This window comes from Parambassis ranga, chromosome 8, assembly GCF_900634625.1.
Source record: "Parambassis ranga chromosome 8, fParRan2.1, whole genome shotgun sequence".
NCBI classification, from domain to species: Eukaryota; Metazoa; Chordata; class Actinopteri; family Ambassidae; genus Parambassis; species Parambassis ranga.
This window is the reverse complement of record NC_041029.1, coordinates 3,197,739-3,222,869: the sequence shown is the minus strand read 5'-3', so window position 1 is coordinate 3,222,869 and position 25,131 is coordinate 3,197,739. Positions and strand designations below refer to the sequence as shown.

The following is a 25,131-nucleotide window of genomic DNA, read 5'->3' as shown; positions in this document are numbered from 1 at the left end:
CTCACAGAGAAAACAAGGATCCTTGAGCTGTCTCTGTCCAGGTCAGGCTCCTGGAGGTCCGGCTGATTGGCTGAGATGGTGATGAACTCTTAGCTGAGCCAGGTCTTCACAGTGTGTCCTCACAGTCTGTGGCCTTTCAGCGTCTCAGACAGCCAGCGCCTGTCACTCCAACTGTCTTATTATAATTACAGAGGCCGTGTTAAGTAAGAACTCTCTGCCCTGCAGTTGTCATGTAAACAGTGAGTGAAGCAGCACAGACCAGGTCAGGTTGTAAACATGTTTCTGCTGTGAAATTGGACAGGAAGTCTGCCCCCAGTGGACACTGGAGGAACTGCAGATTCCTTTGTTACTTCTAGGCCTGGCATCTTTCTTCAGCACACTGCACAGTGAGGCACAGCTGTTATTCACTGTGACTGTAGCTGCTGATCTAAACCCAAGGACGTCACTGCACAAACAGCAGACTATGGCCCCGTTCACACTGGAGAAAGTCATTCCAGCTAGAGTAGGATTGAGCCCAGACAGCCTTTAAGCTGGATGCGTTCAGACCTATTTTCAAATCTGGCTAGCACACACTTGTGTCCGCACTCAATCCGGCTTCATCCAGCATGTTTGCTGACCTCCAAACCACTAGGTGGCACCTCGTAATTTACCGTTCACGCCGCGGTAGGACTGCGTGTGCGCATGTGTCGTGCGGTTTTTTGTCCCGTGTCGCGCCCCGTGAACCGGAAGTAGCACATCGCTAACCGGAAGTAGCATGTCGCTAGCCGGATTCGCTCGCCACATTTGCATTCACACCTGAGCCACATTTGAGCCAATCCGGCTAGATCCACCCACGAGAGATTGAAATCAAACTGGATACAGCCGGAGGAAAAAAACACATCTGGATTGATCAGGATGCAGCCGAATCCTGCTTAAGCCACATTTTTTCCCCAGTGTGAACGGGGTATTTGATTCAGTCACTTAACACTCTAATACAGGAAGTATCAGGTGTTTAAATACCTGTAGCTGCAGACAGGAGAGTAATGAGCACACGGCCCTGAAGTATCCTCAGGTGAATAAAACACACACACTCCTCCAACATGAATACAAACTGCTGTCATTCTTCAGCCCTCCTCCACTTCCTCCTCTCTTCATCCTCCTTCATCTCTTTCATTTCCTGACCTCTGCTCTCTGTTTGCTTCTCACACAAACTTCACATAATTACTTTTTTCTTTTTTCTCCCCTCACTTCCCGCCCAGCACTGCATGCACACACACACAGAATCCAAAACCACACCCAGCTTCAGGTCTCCAGCCCTCCCACTCGCCCTGCCGGCCAGAGAGTTTCTGCCTCTCTCTCTCTCCCTCTCTCTCTCTCTCGGAGTGTTTGTTTCTGGGAGTGTAGCAGACATCTGCAGCTGCAGTTTGAACACATTTATCGCTCTATATTCACTTTGTCATCACAGAATCTGCACAGCTGGAAGGCTCTGTTTGATCTCTGATCTAACCCTGGTGAGTCGAGGTTCATTTTTATTTTTAGAGTTTAATTAAAACTTTTTCAGTTTTTAAAGTTTTAATTTTTTTTAAAAGTTCTTGTTGAAGTGTGTCGTTCTGTCTAAGAGGTTCATTGTAGAAAAAGACCACGTTGTTGGTGGACTGTTTTCCTCCTCCTCTGTATTTTTACCCAGATCGTAACTCAGACCTCTGAAAGGGGTGTTGTCAGTAACCACTGAGTGTGTGTTCTGAATGAGTGTGTAGTGCTGCAAAGAAAGTTTTTTTTCAGATGATGCAGGAAATGTGTGTGTGTGTGTGAGATCATTGGCGGGCTCTTGTTTGTATTAATTAAATGGCTGCTGTAATGTTCTGAATTTGTAATTAAGTACAATACAAACTAAACATTACATTACAGTTGTACTTTAATACTTAGCGCCCTCTTGTGGTGCACATTGAGATAAAAGCAGGTGAACCACACTAACACTGAGAGGTGGTCATGCTAATGGACAGAACATTTTCAACATGAGGTATTTACACAGCTAGCAGCTATATTTGACACCACTAAATTAAGAAACCTTTATTAGTCCCACAATGGGGAAATTGCTTAAGGCAGCCCGGCAAGGAGCGCCATACAGCAGTGAGTACACTGGAGGCTATGCGGGTAAAGTGTCTTGCCCAAGGACACACAACAGTGACTAGGGAGGAGTTGGGATTGAACCACCAACCTTCCGGTTATGGGACAACCCTGCAGCCAGTTAGCTGTAGCCTACAGTATGTGACATTAGGTCATAGCTAGCAGCTGTATCTGTAGTAACAGGTGAGTTAGCTGAGGCTGAGCTAGCAGCTACAAAAACAAGCTTGTGAGGATGTCAACCAACATGTTTACACAACAAGCAGCCATATTTAGTATGACAAAAACCACTTAGCGAGGGAGCTAATGTTAGCTGCTCCATCTGTTGGAGGCTGTTGGCTCTCAGCAGCACAGAGAGTCTCCTGATTGGTCAGAGGAGGGCTCACTTTAAAGCGTGATGCTTGTGTGGCCTTGCCGTGTGAAGCTGGGCCTGAACATGGCGGCCCCCCGCCCCACCGGATGCTGCGTGTTGATGCATGTCTGAAGATGAGCACAAATCAGCAGTCCTGCTGTCACGGCAGCGATGTCACCCAGTGAGGTTGTGTGTGTGGAAGTCATTACTCAGCACTGTCACAGCAGGAATGTGTGAGGGAAAAACATGAAGGACCCCTGTGTCAGCTCTGGTGTGTAGAAAGCTAGCTGTATATGATCCTCCAGGCTTCCATCTTAGAGCTCGTGTTGAACCACATGTTTGGACCAATCAGCATCCTGAGACCTCAGTTCTGTTTGTGTCAGTTGCTCTGCTGCCTCCCACAGACAGTCCTCTACAGACACGCTAACTGCCTCATGCTAGCTGTCAGAGATCCTCTGGCTGGCGGTTTCCCCTCTGATGACTCGGTGAAACCTGTATTCCTGGCTGTTTTTGGATGTTGACCCACTCTGATGTAGAATATTAGGTCTATCCTCTGGTCACACCTGCAGTTCAAACAGGAACATGTTTGTTCAGCTTGTAGTAACAAATGAGAAAGTTTCCTCAGTGTCTTATCAGCCACGTTTCTGTGTGCTCTCCTCATAAATTATACATTTATGAATAAATTACAACCCTGCGGGCTGTTCTCAGGCTGATCTTGGACAGTTCTCAGGCTGATCTCAGACTGTTCTCAGACTGATCTCAGGCTGATCTCAGGCTGTTCTCAGACTGATCTCAGGCTGTTGCTGTCCTCAGGCTGTTCTCAGGCTGTTCTTAGACTGTTCTCAGGCTGTTCTTAGACTGTTCTCAGGCTGTTCTTAGACTGTTCTCATCCGGTTGTCAGGCAGTTGCTGTTCTCAGGCTGATCTCAGGCTGTTCTCCGACTGTTCTCAGGCTGTTGCTGTTCTTAGACTGTTCTCAGGCTGTTCTTAGACTGTTCTCAGGCTGTTCTCATCCAGTTCTCAGGCTGTTGCTGTTCTTAGACTGTTCTCAGGCTGTTCTTAGACTGTTCTCAGGCTGTTCTCATCCAGTTGTCAGGCTGTTGCTGTTCTTAGACTGTTCTCAGGCTGTTCTCATCCGGTTGTCAGGCTGTTGCTGTCCTCAGGCTGTTCTCAGGCTGTTATCAGGTTGATCTTAGGCTGAAATTAAGCAATTTCCCTCTGGTATTAATAAAGTATTTCTGATTCTGATTCTGACTGTTCTCAGGCTGTTCTCAGGTTTGTACAACTGTCCATAAGAAGCTGCAACAGAGATTTCTTTTTTTTAGAGGAGACTGTTGGAAACATCAGAACATGATGGAGGGACGTTTAGGGACATTTGGACAAATATGAGACACACACACACACACACACACACACACACACACACACCTTAAGACAACAGTTACTTTTAATGTAATGCTGCAGATCTTTTTTAGTTTGGTTCAGGATGTTTGTTTGTAAGAGAAACTGATGCATTGAAAATCTTTCTTTCTATGAAGTAGTCACATGATTTGATGCAGCCAGCATGTGCCTGAAACAAGACATGACATTACATGACTGTTTGATGTAACAGGAGGCTGAATGAGCCTGAAACTGAAGCTCAGCAGGCTGCAGTGAAGGTGGATGAGGGGCCAGAGGGCTCCACAGGAAGCCTTTCACTTCCTCAATCACATGTTCCAAAGAGAGACACAGAGTGTGACAGAGAGAGACAGACAGAGACATACAGAGACAGACAGAGACACACAGGAAGAAACACAGGGGGAGTGAGACAGACAGGAAGAGTGAGACAGACAGGGGGAGAGTCAGAGGCCCAGTTAAGTCTGTGGCTTTGTGTTTTATGAAGAGTAAAAAAAAGGACATTAAAAGTCAGCATTTTCCACCAGGCAAAGGAATCAGTACACACACACACACACACACACACACACACACACACACACACACACACACACAGTGAGTCCCCCCAGTCTCCTATTATAAGGCTGAGTGGAGAGGAGGAATGGCCTGTTAGTCAGTGTGTGTGAGTGAGATGGTGAAGATGGCTGTGTGTGTGTGTGAGAGAGTGTGTGTCCAAAAGTTAAGCTCACAGTGTCACACTGTCAGAACAAACACAGTGCAGTTTTTCCATTTTCCAAATAAAAGCCGTCAGAGGAAGTTTAGCTCTTCTTCTGTGGTGCTCGTCTTCATCCTGATGAGTTCGTTGTGTGACTGTTGTGTTGTGCTGATTGACACACACAGCTGAGGGACATCCTCCTGTGTGTGTCTGTTATGAGAGATAAGGCATGATGATCTGTGAAATATCTGCTCTATGCATACCAGAGTAGCACGACTAATGTATACAACATGCTGACTGTGTGTGTGTAGCTGCTGAGATGTCAGTCGCTTTATAAGGTCCAAGCTGTAGACGGGCAGACAGGCAGACAGACAGACAAACACACAGACACACACACACACAGGCAGACAGGCAGACAAACACACAGACAGACAGACAGACAGACAGACAGACACACAGACACACACACACACAGACAGACAGGCAGACAGACAAACACACAGACACACACACAGACAGGCAGACAGACAGACACACACACACAGACAGGCAGACAGGCAGACAGACAGACAGACAAACAGTATACAGATCATTTATAGAACCTCATCAGCAGCTTTTATCTTTTCTGCCTACAGAGCTCAAATGAAGCTAAATCACTGGAAGTCTCTCATTTTTGTGAGTTACATAGCAGACTGTATTTTTGTGGTTTTGTGCGTGTGTGTGTGTGTTTACGCTCTTTTCTCTCCAATGGGGTTCCCTTCCTCCTCTCCTCCCTCTACCTCCTCCTCACTGAGATGAGAAGACAGCTGTGTGTGTGTGTTGTGAAGAATGTTCCTGCAGGTTAGTCTGGCTGAGAGGCTTAGCAGAGGATTTAGTGAATCAAATTGTTGGTTTTCTTTGTCTGCTCTGTTTTCCAGTCTCCTGCAGCAAACATGTGCATATGTGTTAGATATAGATTAGATTACAGGATTAGGACCACCATAAAACCCAAATATGTGGTTTAGACTTTTTGAAAGAATTCAGACAAGAAAAACTTTGAATCTTCAGAAAACAGTCCAAATTTCCCAGAAAGAACGTCAGGGAGAATCTGGATTCTGTGGCGCTCAGCATCCTGAGTTTAATCTCAGAAAAAGTCAGAATTGATAGATTATTTTTAGACATAAGGCGGAATTCTTCAGCCTGAGGTCTCTCCTGTCGTCACAGCTGTGAGGTCTAAATTCTCACACACACATTTCTGAGTGTTTGTGTGGGAACACTGTGCTGAAAAAAGACGACCTCTGACATGTTGCTGGTAATCCCAAAATAAGTGTGTGTCACATTTCCACCCAGTGTGACCTGCACGTTCACACTCATCCTTCACACAATAATCTGTGTCATAAAGCACGGAGGAGTCCTCACATCAGACTGGATGCTGAAAGATTAACCAAACACTGCAGCTCACTGATGTTACCCCAACACTACACTACACACACACACACTGGCGGCCTGCTTCCTGTTGGCAGAGGCTGTTTTTACTGTGACTCCATTTTGGCGGAGAAGACTAATTCCTCTGCTGTTTGCCTGTGTGTGGGTGTGTGTGTGTGTGTGTGTGTGTGCACTCTCACATGTGTTGCTCTGCCTTCACAGACCTGCTGGTAGAGGCAGAAATCAGAGTCATCTGTGTGTTGGGCAGAGTGCAGATGATGGATTAAAGGACCGTCTCTTCTCTGCTGCTGTCTTTCTTCTGAACTGAATCAAATCAGATTTTCTGGGTGTCTCTCTATTTGTTGTAAAACATAAACCAGAATAAAGCTGTCCATACAGTCATATCTAAATCCACATCTGTCTCACCTGTTGTGACTGTCAACATGTTATCTAAAGCCAGACTCCTCTGGACATTCACTTTAGGCTGCAGCTGGCAGCTCACACTGCACACTGAGGTAGTGTTATAGTGGCTGACCTTAGGCAGCAGTGGCTCAGTGGTATAGCAGGGTTGTCCAATAACTGGAAGGTTGGTGGTTTGATTCCAACTCCTTCCTAGTCACTGTTGTGTGTCCTTGGGCAAGGACCTTACCTGCAAGGCATTTTACCCGCATAGCCTCCAGTGTACTCGCTGGTGTATGGTGCTCTTTGCTGGGCTGCCTTAAGCAACTTCCCCATTGTGGGACTAACAAAGGTTTCTTTCTTTCTTTGACCTGTTCTCCATTATTTCTGCTCATGTTATAATGCTAAGCTAATATAGCATCCTTTATTGCCTGACTAAACAGACAGACGTGAACAGTCGACTCCTCGCTGCTCTCAGCATGTCTGGATTGAAGCCTGCACATTCTACAGGAATGAAGTGTGTGTGTGTGTGTGCGCAGACAGAAAACACAACATGCACATTTTGTGTAATTTGAAAGAAGCTGAGTGTTTCATTAACTCTGTTTGTTTGGAAATGCTGCATCTTTGGTAATTGGCTCCAGATGTAACAGCGGCTGCAGCACCACCCTGTGCACCTCCACCCTGTGCAGGTCTATGCTGTGCAGGTCTATGGGTGTTGTTGTTTTATGGTGTCATCATAGAGGGTTAATCTTTCTATGTGTTTGTGTGTTTTTGTTTCTCCTCACAGATTCCTTTTATGTGACACACACACACGCACACACACTGACAGACCGAGCTCCTCTGACAGCACACTGACGGGCGGCCATGTTGATCATCTTAGCCTTCATCATTCTCTTTCACCTGGCTGCAGCCATCCTGCTCTTTGTCGCCACCATTCACAATGTAAGTGCACGCGCGCACACACACACACACACACACACTCTCTCTCCCTGCAGTGTATGTTCTAACCGTGGCTCCCTGACAGGCATGGTGGTTGGTGTCGCCAGCCGGGCTTGATGTCATCTACACTGACCTGTGGTACTCCTGTAACTCCACCTGTTACCCTGTATGGAACAGCCACACCGCTGACGCAGGTACGACTCTGTGTGTGTATGTGTCCGTAGGTGTGTGTGTCCATAGGTGTGTGACACCTTGTTTTCGTCTCCTCAGCTTATCTGCAGGCTGTCCAGGCCACCATGATCCTGGCCACCATTTTGTGCTGCGTCAGCTTCTTTGTCTTCATCCTTCAGCTCTTTAGGATCAAACAGGGGGAGAGATTCATCTTCACCGCCATCATCCAGCTGCTAGCCTGTGAGGAACACACACACACACACACACACACTCCATGCATGAGTTAAATTTTACGTCTGCCTGACCTTCACTGTTCCTCCTCCTCCTCCTCCTCCTCCTCATCAGCTCTATGTGTGATGATCGCGGTGGCCATCTACACGGCTCAAAAAAACAGCTTCCATGTGAAGAGTCTCCAGGAAGGCTCGTACGGCTCCTCCTACATCCTGGCCTGGGTCAGCTTCCCTATGACCCTCATCGGCGGCATCATGTATCTGGTGCTCAGAAAACGTAAATAGATGCAGATAGAGAAACAGGAAGTAGGACACCCAACGTTTCATCCATTCTTCTTCTTGCTTTTAAATGTTTTTAGTGTGATTTCAGGAGCAGTCCTGACTGATATTAATGTGCTAACGTTGCCTGAGGAGTCTGTGATGGGTTGTTGCCCCAAGTGCCTCATTGCTGACATATCGAACATTTTAAAGGCTCTGGAGTCTGCAGCTCCTCATGAAATCATGTTATCATTAAAAACATTTAAAGGTGGAGGATGGTCAGAGTGGGACACAGCTCTACAGCTCCTGGACTCACCACAGGGTCCACACTGTTTGTGTGAAGCTATAGTCACATTTATTGTGTACATATTTGCAGTGTATGTATAGTTGAACTCATGACATTAAGTAGTTAAAATGTTAACCGTCGCATACAGGGAGTGTAGTGAAGTTATAATATCATGATGTAGGATTTTAACCGTTTGTATTCTGTGTATTCTCCTCTGTGATATTTGGGATTTAAATGACAAAACATGCAAACTTGAAATAAGAACAACAGAGTCTATTTATTGTTTGAAACCACTGCTTTTGGTGTTTTAGCGTCATGTGACTGAAGATGTTTGAAGTACCCCCCCCCCCATTTGTTCTGTTAGTGCAGCAGCTCTGTGCACACATGGATCTAAACACACTTAATGTTGGAACTCCAGCACCAAATGTTTTTTCTCCGCTATCTGAAACTTGAACGTGAACAAAGTGACGTCTTCGAGGCCAGAATGTGATGTCAGCAGTGTGTGTCTGTCATACGCTGTGTGTGGAGCTTTGCTGTATCAATAATCTAATGTTGAGCTGTAAATTAATTTAATTAATCCAGTTAATGTCATTTTGAATAAAACAGTCTGTCTGTTAGCTTTCAGTGTGTAGACAGAGTCATGTGTAGAGCTGTACAAATACCCACAGGGCCACACTGACATCATGAAGCCAGCTGTGTTGAAGTATTAATTCCACTTTACTGCATGTATGGGACTCTTTAGCTTTGACAGCCTCCTGTTTTTTATTGTTTTAGGGTTAATTCATTGATAACAGGCTGTTTATTTAGAGCTCTGTTGCGCTTGTGTTGGTGCACTACTGACACCTGGTGGGCAGACAGATGAACTGCACAGACTGGTGTCAGCCCTGCTCACTGAGTCCTGACCTCAGACAGTTCATCATCTTCTCATCATCCTCACCTGTCAGATATGATCTGTATTTTACAATAAACTCTTTGTACCTCATCTATCAGTCAGTCTGTGATACTTCCACACATTCTCTGCGTAGGACTGTATTGATTGCTGCAGTTTTGATTGATTTTAATGATGTCACCCCTCCAGCTCCCCCTCTGCCTGTAGGCCACTGTCCCCACTGCCAGTCCTGTGCTGGCCCCATCTGGCCTTCTTAACCACCTCAGATACTTTTCTATTAGATTCATGTTTTATGTTATGTATTTACATGTTTATATCTACTACTGTGAGGTAACAAAAAAGTCCTACAAGATGTTTTTTTATTTTCATTCTCTTTGAAACTGGGCTTTATGTAGAAGGTCTGTTGTGGTCAGCTGACTAATGTCTGCCCAGGGTCAGGCTGGGAGTGGACTCTGTGGCTGTCCTGGATTTGGGCAATAAAAACTGGCTCTTGGTTTTTAAGCAACCCTCTAAAACATATCGATTTTTATGGGTCTTGATAGCTCTTAATAATCGTTCTCTATGTTATTATTATTATTATTATTGAAAAATGGAGTCATACTTTATAGTATTTATATCTTGCCAGGGAAAAAGCCAGATGAAATCCATGGTTTTTATTATTAAACTGACACTTAAAATATAAAAAATACACATGTTTCGTTTTTATTTTGAAAGAGCCACACCGGAAGTGTTATTGTTGTAGCTTTTCGCGGGCGGAAACAAAACCGCCAACCCGGAAGTGAATGTGATTAAAGGCAGAAAGCAGCGGATCCGTGTGAGACGCGCTCCGGTTTTAACTTCTGATTTTTAAACCTGACGTTAACGAGCTTCACGAACGGTTCGTCTTCAACTCATTAACCCGGAGTCATAACTTTTAGCTAGTGGCAGATAGCAGCTAAGCTAATTATTCTGTCTAAACAAATACAGTATAAACCGCTGCTTTTCTTATGTAACGATACCCGCTGAGACTCCTTATAATTATATATTGCTACATGTGCAGGAGTCGGGCCCACAGCTGCATCTTTCACAGATCTGAAGCTTATATTCACAATAACCTTCTTCTCTTGTCTTTCAGTGGACAGAGCAGCTGGAAGGATAACAGGTGAGGCCATGAACACAACACATGACAACAGCTTGATGGAGAACCTGTTCAAGTTCATTTTGTTAAATCTGTTATTGTTGTTAGCCGTGATCAGTACAGTGACAGCATTATGAGTACAGTGACAGGCAGGTCTTTGTCTCAGTAAAACTCTACAGTGCAGGTTTAGTAGCTTAAAAAGAACTGTACCCCTTCAGTAAAGATTGATGAGGTGACACAGAGCTCGGGTGAACATTGGCGCGGCGTTTCTGAGGTGGCGAGCACTGAAAACAGCACATGGATTGAGAACTGATGCACAGGTGGCCCTGTGTCTGCTCGACCTGTAAGTGAATGTCCCAGCAGCTTTGTCCGCTCTGTGTTTGTTTGTCCCTATTGGAAGTCATCAAGGCTTTGTCCCCCCGCTTGCTTCTGTCAGCAGTGTCTCTCCTGACCTGTTACCCGCAGCAGGTGTTCTGTGACTGACTGCTGCTGTGCTTCTCCGAGCCCTGTGCACAATGTTTGATCTGTGAGGATGAAGTTTTGGCAGGAAGGAGGTCAACGTTGAGCTCACTAGAAGGAGTAAGAGACACTGTAGTGGAGCAGTCAGTCAGGAAGTTATTCTGTTCTGCAGCATTAGAACTTTAAATGACAAAAAACATGGAGTCTGCTGTTGAGCTGGTTTGAAATGAAAAGCAGTCACTCTATGTGTCTGTGTGAGCTTTCATAGAAATGTTTGTTCTGCGCTTTAATGTCAGACTACAAGAGGAAAAAAGCAGCTGTACATGTTCCTGTTAAAACGAACCGTCCTTCTTGTGTGTGTGTTTGTGTGTCTGTGTGCAGAATGAAGAGGTCTTTCCTCAAGTCAGCTTCTGCTGGAGCCAGGGATGTGAAGAAGTTCTCCAAATCTGAAGTAAGAGGTGACACTACGCCCTCTGTGTGAGTGTTTGTGGTACATCCTGTAAGCTGTGTGTGTTCATCCACAGGTGCAGACACTGGTCAAGCAGGAGGTTCGTCGAGCTGTGAGACAGAATGAAGCCAAGCTGAAGGGTTTGATGGAAAACATTCAACAGCTGGATAGTGGAGTCATCTGTGAAAGGGCCATCCGGAGGCTGGAGGTGGGTGGAGGGAGACCTCCTCTTTGTGTTTAAATTCTGTTCACTTTGTTTCTTCTTGTCCAGATGAAGTTACAAAGACTGTTCTGCTTTGTGTCAGCCATCCTTCATCTGTCAGTCCTGACCTCTTCATCGAGCTGGTTTGTTTGTTCTTCTCATTAGAGTACATCCAGTTGAAGTGTACATATGTCTGTAGAAAATAAAACAACATGTACAAAACAGGTTCACATGAAGACTGTGTAATTTGTTGTTTTATTGTTTTATTCTCCTGAAAAATTATTTGCAGGACCCAAATGTTTATCTGGATGTGAGGGCTTCTTATAATGTTGTAATGGAATAATAGTGATCTGACACATTACACAAACCATGTGACCCTGTATGAACCTCACCTGCTGAGCTGATGGTTGTGTAGTGGTCAGTTGCAGACCTTCATGGCCCTGTGCAGTGTGGGGGTGATGTGGTGATGTGTTGGTCTCTTCCTACAAGATGAGTGGCAGAATGTGAGCAGTTAAGGCTGTTCCATACCCCACAAGAACAAAAAACATTCTTCTGACATCATTTTGTTCTCGGAGCGCTTGTTCGGCAGCTCTTGTTCTCGAGGCATCGTCCATACAAGAACGTTCTTGTTCGCACCAGCTTGTGAGCAAGAAGAAGGTTCTTTGTTCTCGTGGAGTATGGAAGAAGCTTTAGGCTGGCTGTGGTGGATGTTCATCCCTCTGAAGGTCCTCCTCTGCTCTGCTCCTCAGGCTCGGCTTGAAATGGTGGAGAAGCGCTCGGTGGCCGCTCTGGCTCACATGACGAGGCTACAGCAGCAGGTCTGCAGACTAACATCAGCTGTGTGTGAAGAGGCTGTGCTGTGTGTTCTGGGTGTTCATCATGTGATGACTTCTAACATCCTTTAAACATCCTTTCAGAGTCGACCAGCTTCTGCTGATGGAGCGGACCTCCTCAGGTACTCAGCCACAGCGATGAAGACATGACGGGAGTTTGTGGGATTTGTTTTTGACACTTTGATTCCATTTTTTAACCCTGCAGGATCCATCCAAAGAAAGAACCAACAACACAAAGTAAGAGTAAAACCAGAAGCAGGGAATGTTTGAACTTACTGGCACACGGGTTAACTCTGTTCCTTTTTATTTGTGAAGCAGAGGAAGGTGGAGAGCTCTTTGAAATGATGGTAAATATGTTCAGCAGTTATTCTTTCTGTGTTTCTCTGGGTGAGTTAAACATTTATGTTGCCTCACATGGATCTTTCAGTTTGTTCTTTCTCTCTAGGCAACCACCAAAAAATCCTTGAAGAGGCTGCATGAAGACAATGAAAGTAGGTGTCTGAGTAATCCTTAAAGAGACTTTAAATGACCCACATTCAGGGACGTGAGTCAGTCTGTGTGTGAATAAACAGTCCTCTTTCTCCCCCTCTTTCTACTGTCATTAAACATAATCTATGTTAAGCTTTGACGGCTGCCATAGCAGATTTAAGTCAGCCACCTTCACCTCCACCTCCAGCTCCTCACAGTCCTCCTGACAGTAAGGTACAATGTTTTCACTCGTGCACAAGACACTAAACTCATCTGTGTTTGACCTCACCTGCCTGACCTTCTTCTCTTAGGTTGGTGTCATTCAGGACTGTTTGTTTGTAAAGGAGGAGCCAGAGCAGCACCAAGGACACAACGAAAGACACTACGAAGGACACCACGAAGGACACAACGAAAGACACTATGAAGGACACTACGAAGGATGCTGCGATGAGCCAAAGCCTAAGAAAACAAAAGCAGAGCTCCACATCCCAGCACACACTGACACAGAGCAGGTAGGACCCACTCAAATTGACCTGAGGAGTCATTCACACGGTACCTTACCTTCCTCCTCCTCCTCCTCCTACCAGAGAGAGCTCCTGTACCCTCCTCTTCCTCCAACCACCTTCCCCTCCATCCTGAGTATGGAGGCGGCAAAGCACAGCATCCCTCAGAAACCAGAAGTGCGCCTGGCCCTCATCAGGAACCCCACCCGGCTGTCCGTGCTGTGGAATGTGGAGAAGAAAGATCCGTCTGTGGCAGAGATGGATAGTTACACGTGAGTCTCGGCAGTGGACAGCTGTGAATCAGTAGAAATCATTTCTGTAACATCCCATGGTTTTAGTCTGGGTCACCTGTATGGTCTGGTTGGGTACAGTCCTGGAAATGTTGGTAGAAAGGAAAATCCACAAACACCAGCCATTATTGTCACAGCAGGAAAAATTTCAAAAATCCAACAAATGTACAAGCCACAGACAGTTCAATGATGATGGCAGTTTATGCTGCCTTCATAGATGTTATTCATTTTAATTAATCCAATTTAAAAACAAACACATTTGTAAATTTTGGAGAAAAAATAAGTTACAAAACAGTCAAAGTTTTCTATTCCCAGAGAATCCACAGTCAGCTGTAACGTTACAACAAATGTATAAAGTTAATCTCCATCCATCCATCATCTATTAACCCACTTCGTCCTGCAGTGGACCCATAGTTAGCTGCTCCAGCCCCCCATGTCTCTGCACTGCAGGACGAAGTGGGTCAAGTTCATCTGATTTTGAAGTTGACCCTCACTTCCACATTGTGTCCTCCTGTACTGCACTGTCTACATGTTGTGTGACCTGCAGAGGGAGGCAGAGCTCCGTCGGTCTTATCCTTCCTCTGTCTCTGTTTCTGCAGCATCTACCTGACCACGGAGAAGGTTAAGGGGACCTGCGTCTTCTCAGACTGGATGATCCTCGGTGAGGTTAAGGCCATCGAGCTGCCCATGTGTGTGCTGGTCAAAAAGTACAAGCCCGGCCACAAAGTGTGTGTCGCTGTGGTGGGCAAAGACGTGTTCGCCCGCTATGGACCCTATAGCAAAGTTTCAACCGCGGTCATGCCTGAGACGTTGGGATGACGATGCAGCTTCTTACAGTTGGAGTTGATCCAGGTCGGATGTATTTATACGAAGGAGAAAGAACACATGCTGACATGCTGGAGGTTTCTGGGCTGTTTTAGCTCAGACGTCATGTAGGTTGCATTAGTCCCTTTTTTAATTTCACATCATCTCATTTCACACCGAATATTTCATTTTTGTTAAAAGTGCTAATAAAGTTGCACACCTGCTCTGAGTTTTGTTCTGTTTGACAGTTGTTATAATATGTTTGTGTTTAGATGTTGATTTGTGAACATTAGAACGTCCTGGATGTTCCCAGTAAGTCACTTTCAGTCCAGATGTAGGTTCTACACTGTATATTGTTTTTGATGCTTCAAGTAAACTGACTGGTTTCTATGATAAAGCCTCCAGACGTCTTCTCTGACTGCTTCTTCTCTACGTACACCAGTAGCTACTGTTAGCTTGTATCAGGGGTGGCCAAACTTTTTTCGGGGAGGGCCAGATTCGATCATGCCAAACTCTCCGAGGGCCAACAGTCCCCGATGTCATTATTTTAAACTATAAAAAATGTGTATGCTGTTTTGTAATATGTTACATCTTACACAGCAAACAAAATAACATCTTAGCATTCAGATGAACAGATCAGAAAATGTTATCTGAATTTACAGCATACATTTAAAACTTTCAGACACTGTGTGGTTGTGATCACAGAGCAACAGGCAAGTTATTGACTACTGTGAAGGTGAGATCTGATCATATGCGGCAGGTCTGCAGCAGACATCAGTAAAATGTCAGGTAGACCAGGTGGGAGTCATTTAGTGCTGATCTCAAAGGGTCTGTAATTTAATGTTTACACAGGTTTGCAGTGCATGGCAACGAGACGTAAAAACGTAATGACGTGCCTTACGACAGATGCGTACTGAATGACGGAGTCAGTTAAACCAGTAAAACATCACAGTTTATCACAGACAGTCTGCTCACACGACACAAACTACCGTAATTCATGGTTTACAGATGTTCGCATTTCTGGAGAGTTGCTTTTATCCAGCCGCCGGTAAAAAGGCCCGAGGCCAGGACGCAGCCTCCCTGTGCAGCAGGAGCAATGAGCGTCCTTCTCCCTCTCCATCATGTCGCTTTAACTTCTCTAATGGCTCTAATCGCTCCCTGCTGCCCGCTCCTGCCCGCACCGGGCAGCAGGGCGCACGATGCACAGGGAGAGGGACGCTCCGCTCCACCCTCCCTGCGCTCACTGCTGCACGGGGAGGCTGCTCTCTGGCCGGGCAGCCCGCTCCCATGCGCCCCGTCCATGAATTCTAATAGGGCTACTATACTACAACTAATAATAACAATATTTAGTGCGCACGTTATACATAATTCGTGGCCACAATTTATTTCTTTTACCATGTCACAGAGGGGCTCTGTAGTTTTGGAGAACGTCCCTTGTACAGACGCTCTCTGACAGCAGGCTGTTTGCAGCAGCATGTTTAGTCTCGTGGTGAATTGTGTCGAAGGTCTGAACCGGTGTTTGCCCCTTCGGAGCCCTCTGCGTGGCTGGAACCAACAACCAAGCCCTGCAGCACCGCGTGAGGCACCACGATGCAGACAGAGAGATAATGTTCTGCTCAGAGAATCATGACGCAAACGTTACACAATGAGTTAAAAACAAGAATTGCCTGTTGATTTTGTATGATTTACTCTGTTTGGCTGGCGGGCCAAAAATAACACATTTTAATAGAAAATCCGGCCATAGTTGGCCCGCGGGCCGTAGTTTGGACACCCCTGGCTTGTATGACTATCTATTGAAGCCACATAGCTAGGTTGCTTTTATCAGCTTGCTAATGACTGAGTGGATAATAGCGTCGGAACTCCAAGGGATAATCCTGATGCTAAGTTAACTGTTTGTTTGCTACTTCCTTTATCAGCTAAGATTATGAATGAACTCCAGATCCATGCAGTTTAAAGTTACAGCTAGCTGCCAAAGATGAGCTTTCTTGCTAATGTTTGCATGTTATCAAAAAGGATCTTTAGTGAATAGGGATGTTAGCTTGCCTCACCAGCTAACAGTGTGGGTTTTGCTAGTAAATGATGAGTTGAAACAAAGAGTTACAGGAGATGTTTACCAGCCAGGAATTATACAATGGTTAGGGTTAACCCTAACCATGGATTGAATGTTGGTTTGTAGACAGAATTTTAACTTTGTTGTCATTTTTGGTAAAAGATGTCATCGCAGAAGTCTTTAAATATAAGCTCTTCTTTATTGTCCGCGTCCACTCTGAACTTTACTTCCTGTTTGCTGCTGCAGATGTTTCCTTTTCTTGGTGGTTCATGCCAGCTGGCAGCAGCTATCAGTCTTATCAACTTGGAGCTTCCCCTAAAACGGTTAGTGTATCTAACACACACACAGCAAACAAGTGCTTTGTAAACGGAAGTTTAGCTCAACCCTCGGGCGTCATTGGGGACTTTTTTGTCCATTTGGGTAATTTTTGCCTCTTTACCTGGCCACCATTTTATCTGTGTTGGTGCATATGGCACAATTTTCTGTAACAAAGACTCTCTCTAGACACATTTTAGAATTCCAATTTAAATTTTTCAAATACATCACCAGAACATGGTGAAACAAAATTACTACCCTTTTGTATCATTCGTGGACAAAAATGTCCACTTCCAAAAAACTGTTACAAACAGATTGTTTTTTTCTGCTTTTTTCTGCATAGGAATATAATGGGTTAATGTGTTTCTTTATAAAAAAATACTGTGACATAAATTAATGTAACTGGCATTCAAAGGGTTAAATTCCTCAAAATGATTTAATGTTTGGTAGTTTTGAGCAGGGCGGAAGTTGTTTAACTTATCTATGCAGAAAAAAGCAGAAAAAGTGGAAAAGTGGACGTTTTTGTCCACGAATGACACAAAAGGGTAGTAAGACGCCTGAGACTGTCTTCCTGTTTATAAGCCCATCTCATCTTTACAAGCCCTCTACATGTTTAAAGTGAGGTGCTGGCAGAGTGGTGGCCTCATTCTTTGGTCCCATCACACCTCTAAAATGAATAATGTGCAGGAATATTACTCTGTAATTATATAACTGTGAGCTCAGGGAGGATATGATGGCAATCATACTGCCCCCCAGTGAGAATGGTCACAGAGCTTCAGGCTTAGTCATGAAAACTACTTACTAGTTTTACAAAGACTTTCTGGCAGGTGCACATAGCTACTATCTGTGGTAGTTGTTCAACTCTGTGTAAATAGTAATAATAATAATAATAATGCATTGGTCTTATATTGCGCTTTTCTGCTCTGTTGGGCAGGCACTCAAAGCGCTTACATTGAGATGCATTATTCTTTCACACCACATTCACACAGTGGCAGTGGTAAGCTACCAGTGGTAGCCACAGCTCCCCAGGGGGAGACTGACGGAGACGTGGCTGCCAAGGTGCGCCTACGGCCTCTCCGACCCCGCCGATCCATTCATACGCATTCATACACCAGTGAGTGCACTGGAGGCAATGCGGGTAAAGTGCCTTGCCCAAGGACACACAACAATGACTAGGGAGGAGCTGGGGTCGAACCGCCGACCTTCCGGTTATTGGACAACCCTGTGGTGATAGTAACATTAGTCATTCTTATCCGGGTGTAAATAACATAGTTGGCTCCTGATCTTTGGTTCTTTTAATAGCATGCTTTACACCCATGTGAAAAATTTGAACGCATCAAACATGGTTGGTGATGGTCACATCACAGGAACAGTGTTATTTCCTCAGGTGTAAATAGCCACATTGGTTATTCCACCCTAGGTGGAGATGTCAATGCTTTTGCTGTACCCTCAGGTGTAAAAAGCAACCGCATATGGAGATCTTGGCTCACTCAGCAGATGATATTATGCATGTGTGATGTATGCTGCTGTGTAGCAGCTGCATGCCTAGTCCTTTCACTTTAAATTTCATAAGCATGGAGATTGAAGCGACTACACACCAGAAATTCTTTCTCTCCCCCTCCCCCCTCCTCTCTCTCTTTATCACACACACACAGTTTTAGCAGGGTGCACCCATCACGTGTTTACGTCAGCTACGCTTTTGCTTCACCCACAGTGTTTCAGTTCACCGTGTGCTGCAGCTAAAGGACATCACCCACAAAGGTAAGACAGCACATTTGGATATGTATTCTGTAGTTAAAGTTGTGAAATGTATTAAAAGTAAACAAAGTTAAACATTTATGCAACATGTAAGCAGAAGATGCATGCTCATCAAACATGGTGTTTGTTCTCTCTGGGATAAAGGCCTGAGCTCAAAAACCACAAGAGTCCTGAGAGCAGTGGTGCAATAAAACAGCACAGCTATTCATGACATTTGAATACTTTCCAGATGACCGGGTCACTCAAGGAATAGCATGGGAATCAAATGCTCTGTGTTGAGAAGGGGTAAAATGGAGGCCAACCACAACCAGAAGGAGGAAGACGTTTCCTCTACAGTGAGGAGGAAGAGAAACTCATCTCTGCAGGAGGAGGATACAGGTGCAAAGAAAACCGCAAAAGAAACAACTGCTGATGAAAATGATGGCAGTGAGAGGAGCAGACCTCTGGTGCACGAGCAGATTACTGCAGCTGTTACCAGGTGAGGCTTTAAGCAACATTAAAACAGCTTATTGTACACAGACGGAAAAATAAACAAGTCATCAATCACTCCATCAGGACCAGGTGTTGTGGAGCATAATTCTTGTTATAAATTTGGCATCTTGAGTCTCCAGACAGTTGCAGTGAAGATGTCAAAATGGCGACGCCTGAGCTCGATGTTAGCCTCCACATTCTCACAGTGTCAGCTTCACATACTTGAAATGAAACGCTGAACTAAGGCCTGTTGTTCAGCCGAGTGTCCTTGTTTAGGTGTTACAGCTGTGAGACTGAACCCTCTGCACTAAGAAGCTACCAGAACAACAATGATAAGCGTGTGAGAATCCAGTGATAACGTTCAGTCAATGGTGCACAGCGTGATGCAGGTGTGTCAGAGACACAAACAACACACCGCTGCACAGAGTGCAGATGCTTCACATGATTCTTCAGCTTATAGCTGCCACATTCCACTATTAATGTGTCAGCTATATTGAACTGTTTTCAAAAAAGGAAACAAGTAGTTTACAGCGATGAGGTACACCAGTATAACTGAGAACAGACAGTACTGAGATAAAAAATATTCTCAGTTCTATCTTGAAAACAATCAACAAGTAAACAGTGAGAAGGATTAAGACAGCTGCATGGTTTTTTTCTAATGAAATCAATATGAGCCTTGCATAAGAGTTTAGGATTAATCTGGATTCCCATACACCTAAACTTTGTTGAGGGGTGACTGCTCGTTGATTGATTGTAGAGAAGAAGAAGAACATGAGAACATTAGGAGTTATGTGAACAAATAACGTTTCTCTGATGTTTTGATCACCAGTACTAACCACATGGATCCTGCTTCAGCCTTCAGAGAGGAGAAAGGTGAGTTTGTGTTTTAAACACAGCCTGCCACCATGACCAAGTGATCGTCGTCTGTTATGATGCTTTTAGAAAAATGTGTAATGATAATGTTTGAATATTTTTTAACAGAAGCTGCCTGGGTGGACAGCCACAGGGCGGAGCTCATTCAGAGCGTCACTTTAGTGATGCAAATAGCAGATGAGATGCTTGACCGGAATATAATCCAACAGGAAATGTACGACAGAATCAGAGCCAATATGACAACCCAGGATCAGATGAGGGAGCTCTACAGGGCCCTGTCATGTACAGCAGCCAAATCTGCCTTTTACAAAATTCTCCACAATCTTCAGCCTGACACATGTGGAAGTATGTGATCTCCACGGTGTGTTTATGTGAACGATATGGTTGACTTGAATGCATGAACGTGTTCTCTTCTGTTCCTGCAGCAGAGGAGATCATCCAGGAGGCCATCAGAAGGCACAAAGAATATCTGAGGAAACTTTCATTATGGGACTTTGAAGACTTTGAAAAAGCTGAAAGGTCCTTGGACACAATTTACACAGAGCTTCACATCATACAAGGAGAGGTTGTTGATGGACAACATGAGCTCTGTGAGATTGAACAGAAGACGAGTAGGCAAACAGCAGAGGGCGCCAAAATCAAGTGCAATGACCTTTTTAAAAAGGAAGACACTGGAGCATCTGGCAGGGGCAAAGATGTAAAAGAAATCAGGACAGTGATGACAAAGGGGATCGCCGGCATTGGAAAAACCGTTTCTGTGAAGAAGTTCATCCTGGACTGGGCGGATGGGAGAGCAAATCAGGACCTGGACTTCATCTTTATGTTGCCGTTCAGAGAGCTTAATCTAGTCAAAGATGACCAGTATAGCCTTGAGATGCTTGTGAAAGAATTCCAACCAGAACTTAAAAATGTAGCAGCAGCAAGCATATTTAATAACCGCAAAGTTTTGTTCATCCTTGATGGTCTTGATGAGAGCCAGCTCCCACTGAACTTTAAAACAAACACAATATTAAAAGACGCCACGAAGAAATCGTCGGTGGATGTACTCGTGACAAACCTTATCCGGGTTCAGCATCTTCTTCCCTCTGCACATGTGTGGATAACCTCAAGACCGGCAGCAGTTCAGCGCATCCCTCGTCGGTTTGTGGACCAGTGGACAGAAGTCAGAGGATTCAGTGATGAACAAAAAATTCTGTACTTCAAGAGGAGAGTCGAGGACAAGACCATAGCTGAAAGAATCATTGGTTACGTTACCGAGTCAGAGAGTTTATACAGCATGTGTCACATACCGCTGTTCTGCTGGATTGCAGCCAAGGTTTTTGAGTATTTGTTGCAGAATACAGATGATGTTGAAGATGAAAATACAGAGAGACCTACAACTCTGACTGAGATGTTCACACACTTCCTCCTGTTTCAGCTCAGGAGAGCAGCTGAAAAGTATGAACATGAAGATGAGTCAGACACCGAGGCAATCGTCAGGTCTAACAAACAGTTCATCCTAAACTTGGGCAGGTTGGCATTTGAACATCTGGCAGAAAGAAAATTCATTTTTACTGGGGAAGATCTGAAGAGGTATTCCATTGACACAGACAAGGCTGCCGTGCACTCTGGATTGTGTACAGCCATTTATAAAGAGGAAAGCGTGCTGTACAAAAGGAAGCTTTACTGCTTTGTGCATCTGACCGTTCAGGAGTACTTGGCGGCTCTCTTTGTGTACTACAGCTTTGCCAGGAAAAAGATAGATTCTCCAAGCCTTAAGAAGTTCTTGTTGAAGGGGTCTGAGGAAGAGCTCCAGTCCATCCTAGAAGATGAGCCAGAAGCTCTACCTTTGGATGAGCTGATCGAAATAACAATAGCTAATTCCTGTGAGAGAAAGACAGGAGAACTGGACATGTTCCTTAGGTTCCTGGTCGGCATGTCTCTACAATCCACACAGAATCTGCTTCAAGGCCTGATTGAGCAGAAAGAGGAACACTCAGCCGTTGTTGAGGAGATTAAGACCAGTTTGATAAATATAGATTTGTTGGACTGCCCCCCTGAGAGATGTCTGAACCTTGTCCACTGTCTGACTGAGCTCAAAGACACTTCCATCCATCAGACAGTGCAGCAGTATCTGGAACCAAACCATGATCCTGAAAACCAGCTCACCCCTGTTCAGTGCTCAGCTCTGGCTGATGCGATTCTAAGGTCTAGTACCCCTCTCAATGAGTTCAACCTGATGAAATTTAGACCGTCAACAAGAGGTATTTTCAGACTGCTCCCAGCTGTGAAGAACTGCAGAATAGTGCGGTGAGTCAGTCATTGATCCGTTCTTGTCTGTTCAGGTCTGCATTATGATTTGCCGGCAGATGTTTCACACCCCTCTAAGACTATGAACTAATCTCTCTTCTATCTTCTGTAGAATCACAGGTATACACACTTTAGTGTGTGTGCTCGCTAAACCCATCTCTTCAGCTCTGCAAATGCCAAACTCTGTGCTGACCGAGCTGCACCTTACAGACTGTACTTTTGGTAACAAGTCTCCAAAGGTCATGATTGAAGGACTAAAGAATGCTCAGTGCAAACTAGAAGCTCTCAGGTGAGTAACTCGATTATTCTCTTTTCCTTGTTATTCTTGAAGTATATGAATATTCAGGTCCACCTGTTTTTCTGATGTGTTTGTAGCCTTTCCGGTTCTGGATTTACAGACACAGAGTGTGAAAATCTGGCCTCAGCTCTCAAATCCCTCGTCACGAATCTGAGAGAACTGGAGTTGAGTGGTAACGTTCTGCGGGGCTCGTTGCTCCCTGTGCTGTCTGTTGGGTTTGGCTGCTCTAAACTGGAGCAGCTCAGGTCAGTTGTTGCAATGTTTTTGGTTTATGATGGTAGAAGTGGGAGGCTTATTGTATTTATGTATACCTACTTTATGTCATTTTATGCACATTGTTCCAAAAGACTGAACCGGAATCCTCAGACTGCAGAGATCTGCCAGCAGATAGTGACGGCGATCTCGTCCAGCTCGTCTTACCTACGACAGCTGGAGATGAGTTACAGCAATTTTAAAGACTCAGAAATGGAAATCCTCTCAGTGGGCCTGATGAGCTCAAACTGCCCCCTGGAGACACTCAGGTAAATACTCCACTGTTTTAGCAGCTTGTAGTGTAGCCATGTTCCTTAGCTAGGATGAGCTTTCTAGTTACAGCTCCCAGAGTTGAGGTGATTGTTGGCTTGCTCTCCATGTTGCTAATGTGGATCAATGAAATGATATTTCCCTCAGACTCAGTCACAACAAACTCACTGAGAGAGGCTGTGAGACGCTGGCCTCAGCTCTCAGCTCCAAACCTTCCCGTCTGACAGAGCTGGACCTGAGCTACAATGAGCTGCAGGACTCAGGAGTAAGGGCGCTCTGTGGTGCCCTGATGAGCCCACACTGTGGTCTGAGAACTCTCAGGTCAGTTAACAAAGAGCAGCACGTGTCTGTGAGGAGCCTGATGACTGACTCACTTGATGGGTCCTGGGCTGGTCACTAAGTGAACATGTACCTCCACACTTGTAAGGTTCCTGCTGTGTGATTTCTGCAGGTTGTCCTTCTGTAAAGTGACAGCAGATGGAGGTTCCTCTGTGGCCTCGGCTCTGAGGTCTGACCACTGCAGCCTCAGAGAGCTGGACTTAAGCTTTAACCATCTCACAGATCAGGGAGTCCAGCTGCTGACTGACATACAGGAGGATTCAGGCTGCAGTCTGGAACGTCTAAAGTAAGCTTGAACAAGGAAATGTTTGGAATGACTCTGATGCTGATTTACAGGACCATGTGACCATGTTGTCACCTGCTGCCTTTTTATTTCCCATCAGTGTGGACCAAAACGAAGAGTGCTGGGTTGACCTGAAGCTCCTGAGACAGTGTAAGTTTTTCTGAAATGATCTGACATGTATGTTTGCAGGGGAGCTGAAGTCACCTGGCAGAAGACTGCATTCTGGATTCTCTAAATACAAAAGAAAGGAGCTTCAATGATTCCTTTAGCATATGTTATACTGGACCAGCCTTTACCCAAGGAAAGGAGGAAACACCCTTCCAAAAGTCTTCCACGAAAACAAAAGACATGAATCAAAGATCATCCCAGGGCAGCTGACCTTTAGCCCCTGTTAGTCAGACCTGAATATACGTGAGACTAAGAACATTTGTGCGAACAGACTTTTACTGATCATACTTTAGTTTCTGAAGTGTGAGTCTGTGACAAACACTTCAGTGTTTCCAGTATCAGATATCCAAGTCATTCGAAAAGAGGTGAAAAAAAACAATGTGGACTGTTGTGTAAAAAAGTTTGAAGGTGGAGCTCATCTTGCACTCCACACAGGGAGAGTCGCTCCTTTGTGGGTGTTTTTATATTCTCCAGACGTTTGCTAAGACTGCATGTCAAATGATTAGTCGGTAATAAACCTTAATTTTTCTTCTGCTTGCAGACGCCTGTGCTCTGACTCTGGACCCCAACACAGCAGGTGTTTCTGTCTTGCTGACCAGTGAGAACAAAATGGCAGCTTATGTCATCGATGATCAGCCATATCCTGAGCATCCAGACAGGTTTAGTAACAGCCAGGTTCTGTGTAAGGAGGCTCTGAGCGGCCGCCATTACTGGGAGGTGGAGTGTGATTCAGCTGACGTTGCAGTGGCGTATAGAAGCATACGCAGGGCTGCAGACAGTTCCAGTGAATATTCTCTGGGACAGAATGAAAACTCTTGGTGCTGGACTTACAACAGGGGCTATTTGGATAGCACTTCCTGTGTCGAGTTTTTGGACTTCCCTCCAAAACAAAGTGTCATAGGAGTGTACGTGGACCAGCCGGTAGGTGTTCTGTCCTTTTTTGAAGTCCACTCTGACACACTGACCCACCTGTACACTGTGCACACAGCCTTCACTGAACCTCTCCATCCTGGGTTCAGAGTTGATGGATCAGTTCTCCTCCATGAAATAAAACAAGCACAAATATAGAAGGAAACAACAATAAAAAGGAAACATTTTGCTCCATGGACAAACTGAAAAATTAATGATTAAACACAATTACCAAAAAGATACCACAAAGAAAGGATATATTACACCTGTGTAATGTACATGTAAATGTACATGAGAGTTCCCACTGAATACACAAACATGGAGGACAGAGACCATCGTCCCTGAGAAAAAATGACATGGCTGCTTTTTGTTTGCAGAATCGACCAGACATCATGTGTGACAATCACATAAAGTCATGGTGCCACATCACACCACCTGTTTGTATTTTTCATTATGTATATAACTTTTTTTTTCATTGCTGTTGAGGCTAACCATCGGTGACATATTAACAGTCAGTTTAAATGTCACCTTTATTTTATTTTTTTTATTGATTCAGAATATTTTATGTTGATTTCTTGATTAAAAGAGATTAGATTCTTGCTTTCAATCTGTC

The 25,131-nt window shown here is 44.8% G+C and overlaps 3 protein-coding genes across 6 annotated transcripts; all 3 read left to right on the top strand.

The window, feature by feature from the left end:
- The first annotated feature begins 1,323 nt into the window (after window positions 1-1,323).
- emp2 (epithelial membrane protein 2) lies at window positions 1,324-9,212 on the top strand. Its single transcript, XM_028411335.1, has 5 exons — window positions 1,324-1,490; window positions 7,134-7,288; window positions 7,371-7,479; window positions 7,556-7,696; window positions 7,802-9,212. The coding sequence occupies exons 2-5, from the start codon at window positions 7,211-7,213 to the stop codon at window positions 7,969-7,971; spliced, it is 498 nt and encodes a 165-aa protein (XP_028267136.1). The 5' UTR covers window positions 1,324-1,490; window positions 7,134-7,210; the 3' UTR covers window positions 7,972-9,212.
- A 679-nt stretch (window positions 9,213-9,891) lies between these two features.
- Window positions 9,892-14,581, top strand: LOC114439383 (activating transcription factor 7-interacting protein 2-like). Of its 3 annotated transcripts, XM_028411303.1 has the most exons (14): window positions 9,892-9,996; window positions 10,234-10,260; window positions 11,077-11,146; window positions 11,220-11,351; window positions 12,095-12,163; window positions 12,263-12,300; window positions 12,384-12,415; window positions 12,494-12,525; window positions 12,624-12,669; window positions 12,801-12,880; window positions 12,958-13,024; window positions 13,073-13,158; window positions 13,234-13,421; window positions 14,039-14,581. In XM_028411303.1, exons 3-14 carry the CDS (start codon window positions 11,078-11,080, stop codon window positions 14,256-14,258), a joined length of 1,059 nt encoding a protein of 352 aa, XP_028267104.1. In that variant the 5' UTR covers window positions 9,892-9,996; window positions 10,234-10,260; window position 11,077; the 3' UTR covers window positions 14,259-14,581. The 3 variants fall into 3 exon arrangements, with proteins under 3 accessions (XP_028267104.1, XP_028267103.1, XP_028267102.1); XM_028411302.1 differs by having other exon boundaries at window positions 12,497-12,525; window positions 12,958-13,158; XM_028411301.1 differs by having other exon boundaries at window positions 12,958-13,158; window positions 14,039-14,580.
- A 3,717-nt stretch (window positions 14,582-18,298) lies between these two features.
- On the top strand, window positions 18,299-25,098 carry LOC114439342 (NACHT, LRR and PYD domains-containing protein 12-like). Of its 2 annotated transcripts, none has more exons than XM_028411220.1 (12): window positions 18,299-18,369; window positions 18,596-18,844; window positions 19,667-19,710; window positions 19,819-20,055; window positions 20,136-21,999; window positions 22,112-22,288; window positions 22,375-22,542; window positions 22,645-22,818; window positions 22,967-23,140; window positions 23,271-23,444; window positions 23,542-23,591; window positions 24,151-25,098. In XM_028411220.1, exons 2-12 carry the CDS (start codon window positions 18,621-18,623, stop codon window positions 24,675-24,677), a joined length of 3,813 nt encoding a protein of 1,270 aa, XP_028267021.1. In that variant the 5' UTR covers window positions 18,299-18,369; window positions 18,596-18,620; the 3' UTR covers window positions 24,678-25,098. The 2 variants fall into 2 exon arrangements, with proteins under 2 accessions (XP_028267021.1, XP_028267020.1); XM_028411219.1 differs by having other exon boundaries at window positions 18,331-18,369; window positions 18,511-18,844.
- Window positions 25,099-25,131: the final 33 nt, after the last annotated feature.